Here is a 9,905-nt window from a genome sequence, read left to right on the forward strand (position 1 = left end):
GGACAGCTGACATCACAACATTGCAAGAGTCCATTACGGGCATCTTGTAATTTGTATGCTAATTGTCTTTTGCTCGGCCGGTCTAGTTAGCCGTCAGCAAGTTCGCACAAATGCATGCTCCGAGAGGCCTGGAGTCTCCTTTCGTCCAACCAACGGCTGCTGCTGTATTAGGAGAGGCTTTCATGATATCTACCTGATGTCACGATAATAGCGAAAGAAACATCATTTTGGTTACTGATCGATCCGTCTCAGTCAGGTGTCTCCAATTCAGATGATTAGATCAAATGAGCCTTTCAATTCTCAGACAAAATAATAGCAGTTCCGCGGCTTCGTTTTCGCGTTGTTGACCTTCAAGTCAAGGTGTTACCTTGGCTGTTCCAGGAAGGGAATCTTAGATTCAATGCTCTTCTTCAGCCGTCAATACGGGCCAGATTCCTATTCGTAAGGCAAATTGAACTGAAACCTGTCATGTTTACACGCACTTGCTCTAAACGCTCCGGCCTTATTCTAGGCTCTGCTGGTGTATTTGCATATGTAACGGCGTCTCGCTATAAAACCTGTGATGTTTACACGCACTTGCCGATTAATCTACGCGTTCCAGCCAGCTACAGAGGGCCCTGCAACAAGGCTGAGCCTGAACCTGATCCGCTCGACACGGATTCTGCATTGCTGCTACGTTTTCTAGTCTGAGGTTCACGGTCACGATGGATAGGCCCAAGCGAGCAGCCGAGCACCCGACAAGAAACGTCCAGCCAGGCCGAGGAGAAGGAGATCCTCAACCAGCCAAGCAGAACTCGCAATTCCATCGCTTAAACTAGTTCAGAAGCGAGCAAGCGCAAGAGCACAAACTCGATGAAGAGGCCTTGGTCACTTGGCGCCAGAGTCTTACATGATTGGGGTCCTTCAAAACCGATGCCCCGCGCTTGGATTCTTCCCTCGCCTCCCCCCATCCCCACTGGCCCAACTCATTCCCTTCAGCCTAGGTTCTAGCTCCTCTCCTTGATCCACTCACCGGCGCTCTCGCTGCTCTCGCCCAACAGTGAACACACCAACGATGCCCCACGCGTGAGCCGCTCCCTATATAACACGGCGGGAGCCTGGCCTAGAAGAGCCTCATCGATCACCAGTGCCGGTGCCGCCCACTATCTCCGCGACCGCCGCCGCACACTAGCTAGCTGATCGATCGTCGTCGTCGCTCCCGGCCGACCGAAGATGAGCATCGACGACCCTTTGTTGTACAACATGACGTCGGGGTACCTGCCGGGCATCGGCGTACCGCACTGGCTGAACAAGGGCGACAATGCGTGGCAGATGGTGGCGGCGACGCTGGTGGGCCTGCAGAGCATGCCGGGTCTGGTGATCCTCTACGGCAGCATCGTCAAGAAGAAGTGGGCCGTCAACTCGGCCTTCATGGCGCTCTACGCGTTCGCCGCCGTCTGGCTGTGCTGGGTCACCTGGGGCTACCAGATGTCCTTCGGCGAGAAGCTGCTCCCGTTCTGGGGCAAGGCCGGGCACGCGCTCAACCAGGGCTCCCTCCTCGCCCAGGCCGCCCTCCCGGCGACCGAGCACCACTACCACGGCGGCACCGACATCGAGACCGCCGCGATCACGCCCTTCTACCCGCAGGCGTCCATGGTCTACTTCCAGTGCGTCTTCGCCGCCATCACGCTCATCCTGCTCGCCGGATCCCTGCTCGGCCGCATGAACTTCAAGGCCTGGATGCTCTTCGTCCCGCTCTGGCTCACCTTCTCCTACACCATCGGCGCCTTCTCCATCTGGGGCGGCGGCTTCCTCTTCCACTGGGGCGTCATGGACTACTCCGGCGGCTACGTCATCCACCTCTCCTCGGGCGTCGCGGGGTTCACTGCAGCCTACTGGGTCGGGCCCAGATCCACCAAGGACAGGGAGAGGTTCCCGCCGAACAACGTCCTGCTCATGCTCACCGGCGCCGGCATCCTGTGGATGGGCTGGGCCGGGTTCAACGGCGGTGACCCTTACTCCGCCAACGTCGACTCCTCCCTCGCCGTGCTCAACACCAACATCTGCGCCGCCACCAGCCTCCTCGTCTGGACCTGCCTCGACGTCATCTTCTTCAAGAAGCCCTCCGTCATCGGCGCCGTCCAGGGCATGATCACCGGCCTCGTCTGCATCACTCCCGGTGCAGGTACGGTATAAAAGACTCAGTCCACTATATCTACGTGCACATCACTTGTCATTAGCTGTTGTTCATTGGAGTAGTAGCTAATCTGATAAGTTTGGAGTAGTAGCTAATCTGATAAGTTAATTGCAACGCGGCAGCGAGCATATATCGCTCGATGCATCAATTTTTTGCCACGTACGAAATTAGCAGGTTAAAATTAATGCAAGTCGTTGAGATAGACTGGGCTGATGTTTCTGCCCGCCGAAAATACACTGCAACCATTTCTATCTTGTGATTCTTCACGGATGCACAGCACTGAATCTACCCTCTTTTGACCCGTCCGTCAGCGTGTACCAGTGAATCCAGGATTCGGCATCACGAGCCAATTCACTTTAGAGAGTGCTGTAGTTTATCTAGAAAACTGCTATCAACAAAGTCCAACACTTTGTCTAATAACCAACTGCTAAACGACACAAATATGACACCCAAATTACTTTGTCTCGAGTGCTCCGTAGTGTTTCCCTAGCTCAACTGAGGAAGTTTGGGAAAATATGCGGAAAAAGCAGCTTAGATTCCATGAACGAGGTAGGACTGTCGTCTGAACAAAAGTTACCTCTGCACGTGTGGAAGATTCATATCAACTAGCAAGAAAGACCATATTTTTTCTAAAGCTTTTTCGCACCATGATAGCGTCAGTGCTGTAGTATACCATGCTTTTAAGTCTGAATGTTTCTACTAGGAATCTAGAAGGGAACAAAAGCAGCAAAGCAGCTTCCTTTTTTTTTTTCCAAAGCTATGAAGACTTCCTTGGCCTGGTATCACCATATACATCAGGCGACATCAGACAACCAATGGTCTCGGAGGATCATTATCTTGTCACCCCGCGTCGTCATGCATGCTTCCACTAGCTCTTTGACAGTTTGACCCAAAGCACCCGTCGCAAAAACACGCCAAATCTGGTGGATATTCGAAATTTACCTGCAGCTTTCAAATCCGGAAGAACAAAATGGGCATGAATCCCTTGTTAGTAACAGACTAACTTTTGTCACCGCGGGTGATCGTCAACCTCTGCACGCAGGTCTGGTCCAGGGATGGGCAGCGATCCTGATGGGGATTGTCTCGGGCAGCATCCCGTGGTTCACGATGATGGTGGTGCACAAGCGCTCCCGCCTCCTCCAGCAGGTGGACGACACCCTGGGCGTGTTCCACACCCACGCCGTGGCCGGGTTCCTGGGCGGCGCCACCACGGGTCTCTTCGCGCACCCGGACCTGTGCCCCATGTTCCTGCCCGTCACCAACTCCCGGGGCGCCTTCTACGGCAGCGGCATCCAGCTCGTGAAGCAGGTGGGCGGCGCGCTCTTCATCATCTCCTGGAACGTGGTGGTGACGAGCCTGGTGTGCCTGGTGGTGCGGCTCGTGGTGCCGCTGCGCATGCCCGACGACGAGCTCGCCATCGGCGACGACGCCGTGCACGGCGAGGAGGCCTACGCGCTGTGGGGCGACGGCGAGAAGTACGACTCCACCAAGCACGGCTGGTACTCGGACAACGACACGCAGCACAACAAGGCGCCCAGCGGCGTTACGCAGGACGTCTGATCTGATGATGAGGGGTCTCGGTCGATGGTGATGGGATTGGAAAGGGAGATTTGAATAAGTGATCAGATCATAGGGGGTTTTATTTGGTTCAAATCGAAATGTTTGGTCATGTGTTGGGGTTCGAACGATTGGTTGATTCGCCTGCATCATGTTGCGGGCTGGCTTGGATGCAGTTTTTTCTACGGTGAATTGCGTTGCGTGTGGGTGGAGTTGGTCGTTTTTTGTTGCGAGTTTGCTTTGGCGTCGCACACGCGCGTGCGTGCGTGCACGCGCTGTGGAATAACGTGTGGTGCTGTGATGAACTAATGAGCAAGAGGTTTTCGTGATAACTTGCATATTATGCATGTATCATAATCTGAAGCTAGTGTGGGTAGAGACGGGATTTCACACCTCTCCATCGGATCATCCGCACGTTTGGATCCATCCATCTTACAAAGATTACCAATAAAGTAATTAAGCCAAGTAAAAGAAACAAAAACGTAAGGCTAACTAAAATGCATGATGCAGCACGCTAGTTAGTCATTTTTGCCTCATTATAAATGGTCGAATCTAGGCCCAATCAGCCGTTAGGATTTGTTTGGATAGTAGTGGTTTGAAATGGAATGAGAGTAATTGGAGGGGAAATTACTTCATTTTAGACTCGATTCTTTTCATTCCACTCCAATTCCTTTCTATCCAAACAAACCCTTAGTGGGTTGCACCTATCTAAACACGGCTAAAAAATGATTTGCTTGTATTGTATTAGTGGATTTGATGGAACTATAATCCTCTTCTTTTTTTTTACTTAGTGGCTATAAGCCCTTGGCCAACCATTTTGAAATAAAGAAAACTTGGGGGTTGGGCGTGAATAAACAGCTAACGGTCACACCTCTATCACACCATCAACATGTTTACATCTATCTGTCATAATAAAGGATTACCAATAAAGTAAGTGAAGGAAAACAAACAAAAATATAAAACTAATTAAAATGCAGCTCGATATCCTTACCTCATTTTGAATGGGCCCAACCTTGGCCCAATCAATGTTAGTGGGTTGTCCCTCTTCTAAACATGACCAAAAATGATTTGCTTATATAAGGGGCTATGAACCCTAATGTTGATAAGGTAATTGAGCACTACATCCGCTCCTTCTAAAAAAAAGTATATGCAGTGGTGGAGTTAGAAATTGGAATTTTATCTTATTAGGGTCAGTAATATTAAAATTTTCAAAATTTGATCAAAATTTAAATTTTATAGTGGAAACTTGCATGGCTTAGGGGTGGCCTGGCCCCAGCTGTCCCCCTTCTGCCTACGCATGAAATGAGAAAGTTACAAATGCACTCATATAAGTTTTCTGAGAAAGTTACAAATGCACTCATATAAGTTTTCTCATCAGTCATCGCTAGAGGCGGATTTAGAGAAGAATAAAGGGGGTGCGGCACCTTCACAGCATACACAGACATTTAATTTAACATGGTTAAAGTTTAGAGGTGAAAAAAAATTATAATTTCTTTTGCGGCTGCAACCAACACTCATAACCTAGCTCCACCCCTGGTCACCGCTGACCATTCCTGACAAACTGATGAGCCGGTGTAGGAACCTTAAGTTTGGTTTTGCTCGCAAGAGAGAGCATCTCCAAACTTGTTAGATGCATCAGGTCCATTGAAAGCATCGCCTGTTGCCATTGACAAACTTTTAGGACGCGATTTCTCGTAGAGTGGCATGATATCCTAATATCTAGGAAGTGAGTTTAGCTCAACTAGTTAGGATGGGAAGTATGGTCGTGCACTCTAACCATCCAGATTCGAGTTCACTCTAGCTCGAATTTAGGTGTCTATTTCTTCTTCTTAATAAAAAATCGCTCAGCTCCTCCTAGGTTGATCTAATTTTTTGATAATCCTAATGTCTATAGCACTTAATTTAACATAGCCAGATTAGTATGAGGTGTATATAGTGACTTTTCCAATTTTTAATAAGTTTACAAATTTAAGTCTCTGCTAGGTATTTGTAAGGACAAGAGTTGCGTGCATGACTTATTATAAATGTACAGGTGCATCCATCTACCTTCGTATTATGTTTGTAGAAAAGTCAGGTTAGCAACCAATTTATTACTCCCTCCGTTCCAAATATCTATGAATCTAGAAAAGTCAAAACAACCTGCAATTTGGAACGGAGGGGTAGCCAATAGGAATAGCGGTTGTCATCTTTCTCATGTTTCTAGAAAACTAGGATTGTCCCCATGCGTTGCTACTGGGAGCAAAATATTTATATTGCAATATACGGCTAGGCAAAAGAAGATACATATTCTGCATTGACATGTTTGATAGATAATCACTAAACGAGCATGCATGGAGAGAGTTATCAGTTAGTGTTTGCTGCTCTTTCAGTGCTCTATACACGTGACTTTGGGATCTTGTCAAGCATTAGAGAGTCGACAGAGACAATACATGGTTAATTGTCAAAGGTTTAGAAATAGCAAGGGTAGAAGAGAATGGCTTAGAACTCATTACATGCCTATAATTCGACATAGGTTCTACAGTTTAGCAAAATATTGATTTATAAACATAGCAGCATTTTATAAGATACTCGTGTGGTGCATAACTTCCATTCTACATAAATATCTCCAAGCATCTTCCAGGGATTGGCACAGGGGAAGAAGCTCAGCTTTCTCTCGCATTCCTTGCATAGTTGCAAGATGCCGACAAGGTAGAAAGAGCATGCAGGCCGCCAAATCTTTCAGGTGCCTGTTATCCTTGGCATCAGTCACAAATTTATAGCACCACCGTTGAAACAGGCCATCTTGTCACCACAATCTACCTTTAAATTGTTGCTCTTATGGGCACATACCTGTTCCAAGTTGTACTTGAGAGTGCATTGATCATGCTCTCGTTGTACTTTTACTGCCAACATCTTAATCAGGTCCTTAGGTTCAGAGTTCCTTTTGTTAATAGTCTCCACTTCAGTATCTTTATCCCGTAATTTAGGCATAAGATGTCTCCTAAAAAGTCATTTAGGCATTCCCTTGAAAAATCTAACCTGTAAGGCAAAAGAAAACTTTTAAATTATTTATAATACGTCTGCTAAAAACACTTTAATTTATGTCAAGTAGCTATTTTTTAGCTGGTTATATAAAACAGCTAATGGATAAGCATAACATAGAACACTATTCTTTCCTAAATTTGGAGTCTCTACAATATATAAAAAGCACATGTAGATGTTGCATTGTACTGTTCAGTACCACAATTAAAAAACAAGAGCTTTTTAAAATAACCTGAGATCAGGATCGGAACATTTTTACCGATTGGCATTCTATACTGAAATTTGTTGAACTGGACATCAACATCTTAGGGAAAAACAAGTGTACATCACCAAACCAATGATCATATAGGAAGCAAGAAATTCCTTACTCAAAACCTACAGAGGAGTTGAGTATCTAAAGTTAACACCCAAAAATTTAGAAAACACAATAAGAATAAATAGCTAGACAATCAAACAATTGTACATGAACACATCCAGATTGGTCATATCAATCCATTTACCATTTCAATTTCCAACAGATAGACATGAACACAAATTCATTTCCATTCTATTTTTCAGGAGAATCTGCATGCACACATACAGATCCGAGGGAGGAGGAATCAGCCTCACCTTTCATGGCCTGGAGTACGGAGGTGACCGCTTGGAGTGGAGAGACACAAAGGTGGCTCGGGCTTGCTCTAGAAACGATTCAAAATGATGCGGAAGCAAAACACAAGCGAATAGCCGGCCACAAGCTTGCACTAAGTTACCGTACTATTATGCCTCATCTGGAATCAATAACACAGCAGTACAATTTTAGTGAACAAGCAAAAGAAATTAGCAGTACTGAGAAGGAGACACCCTGATATCTAGTGCAAGCAGCAGAGCACCTTCACCTGTACCAAGATCCAACCCCAAGCAAAAGAGATAAACTAATACTCCAAAGACTAACTTAATACTTGGCCATGAGATTCATCCAAGTCAAACAGAGGTAAACAAGATAGAGATTTAAATAAAAGCTCCTGCATCCATATCACTCAACATGCAAGGAATAGCTGACTGTTCATTCACAAAATTAAGCATTTAGCTGCAGAGCGACAATAGAGATAAGCAGAGTAGCTTGCATCTGAACTAATGAGATTAAAAGGTCCAGGAGACACACCGGTCATCAAACCTTGTCCAATTCTAAGAAATCTATTGCTAGAAATATATCAGGAGGGGAAAATCCAACTCTTCAAAGCAAATTTCATTAGGCTGTTAGTGAGATATACACACTTGACTAATAATGATACTATTTAGGCCAAATTGCTCTTACATAAAACCGAATCTTTTTGCCCTCCCATTACTAACTGTGCCTCTACAGTTCCATGATAATAAGCACTATACTCCAGAAACTCAAAACAAAGGCAAGTGAAATGCCAAGAAAGAAATCTAGAGAAGAGAAGGAAATGAAAATGCTTACATCGATAGAGCTTCTTGGTAGATAGAGTCCTGTTCTGAAAGATCCAAATATTTCCACCTGCCATGGAAAACTGGGAATCACCAAGTAGTTCAAAGGTATCTGCTACCTAGTACAAGAGAATTAACAGCTGAGGCCATATATGTTTGACAGTATCGGTGACATCTTGCACGACAGCTGTCCGTGAAGATTGCTTTTAAGTGGAAGGTGAGATAAAATTACAGAAGTCTCAAAACTCTGTAGCATACAGTAAATATTTATCAGTGTCGCATCAGTTAAATTCTAAATCTTAAAACAGTAATATATACAACTACATGGTTATAGAGTCAATTTAGGCCTTGTTTGGGAGGAGGGACTAAAATTTAGCCTTGGCTAAACTTTAGCCCTCTCAAATGTTGAGGCTAAAGTTTAGCCCTTGGGGTGTTTGGGTAAGGGGCTAAAGTTTAGCACTTATGTTGACAAAAGACCTATTTACCCATGTTGGAGGAGTGAGAGGGAGGAGAGAGAAGGGCAAGGGGAGGAATTTTGGATAAGGGGACCACTTTTAGCCCCTTTAGTCCATTTTAGCACCTCTTGAGAGGCTAATGGATTATGGAGGGCTAAAATTTAGCCCCTCCATTTTAGCCTAGGTGTTTGGGAGCACTAGTGGCTAAAAGTGACCAAAATGGGGTGCTAAAATTTAGCACCCCTCTCCCAAATACCCCCTTAAATAAACAGTGTCATTAAAGAAACTAGCAGAGTGCACGTGCGGCACGCACGTGTTTTAAAAAACCTGAGATATTCTCAGGAAGGAGGATTTATTGCTGAAAGCTATGTTATTTTCATAGAAAATGTTTAAGAGGAAACACTGTCACATCAAAAATTATGTGACGAGAAGTATAAATGGCCGATTGACAAAATGACATTTGAATCCTTTATGGTGGACATTTGAATCCTTTATGGTGAGTTGTAGACAAATCTTCCAACCTTGAAAGAAATAGTGATAAAGGGACATAATTTTCTACTATTTGAGGTACAAATATAATGTATGTAATCGCAAACATGCCAAATGAAATAAGTAAGGCCATATTTGCCATTGACTTCCGTGGACACAATATTTAGTATATTGTTCGATACAAATTTACCCATAATGAAAATTTTATAGATGCTATATCAGAGGTACATAGAAATAACCACAATGGTGCATGGTTTTCCTCCTTCCGCTCCCCTATCAAACTTTGATGTGCCTTTTGCTTCCTCTGTTCCGCCAGCTCAAGATTTTCAGGGTCATGACCAATTTCAATTTTAGATGCCAACAACGAAAGTACAGAACAATCAAAACCAAATAAAGTAAGCAACAAATTAAAATATCGCGGTTGCCACCAAAGATTGATTTTCTACAGCCAATGGTGCTAACCCAGACTCTTCTCTTAGCCTCTTATGACCATTACCAGACCCTCGGTTTCTTGTGTTTAATTTGTCACACCACCAAGTGGAGGATGATGATCCATCAAAAGAAAAAAGCGTGAATATCAGGACTAAAATCTTCAGATGAGAAAGTCGAACAGAATATTGTATCGTTTCTTCTCTTTTTTGTGCAGTTCTTCAAAAGTGCTCCTCGACTAAAATCTTATAAGGGTAAAAGTATATGGAAGCACTTTCATCTTTCAGGTATTTGTGCATCATCAAGAGAACCAATAAGGAAGAAAAAACAGAAAATGGTAGTTACTTGTC

The 9,905-nt window shown here is 44.8% G+C and overlaps 1 protein-coding gene across 1 annotated transcript; it reads left to right on the forward strand.

The window, feature by feature from the left end:
• Positions 1-770: 770 nt before the first annotated feature.
• Positions 771-4,065, forward strand: LOC117855803 (ammonium transporter 3 member 1). The gene is made up of 2 exons (XM_034738188.2): positions 771-2,164; positions 3,219-4,065. The coding sequence occupies exons 1-2, from the start codon at positions 1,213-1,215 to the stop codon at positions 3,734-3,736; spliced, it is 1,470 nt and encodes a 489-aa protein (XP_034594079.1). The 5' UTR covers positions 771-1,212; the 3' UTR covers positions 3,737-4,065.
• Positions 4,066-9,905: the final 5,840 nt, after the last annotated feature.

This window comes from Setaria viridis, chromosome 5 (genome assembly GCF_005286985.2).
Source record: "Setaria viridis chromosome 5, Setaria_viridis_v4.0, whole genome shotgun sequence".
Classification (NCBI taxonomy): Eukaryota; Viridiplantae; Streptophyta; class Magnoliopsida; order Poales; family Poaceae; genus Setaria; species Setaria viridis.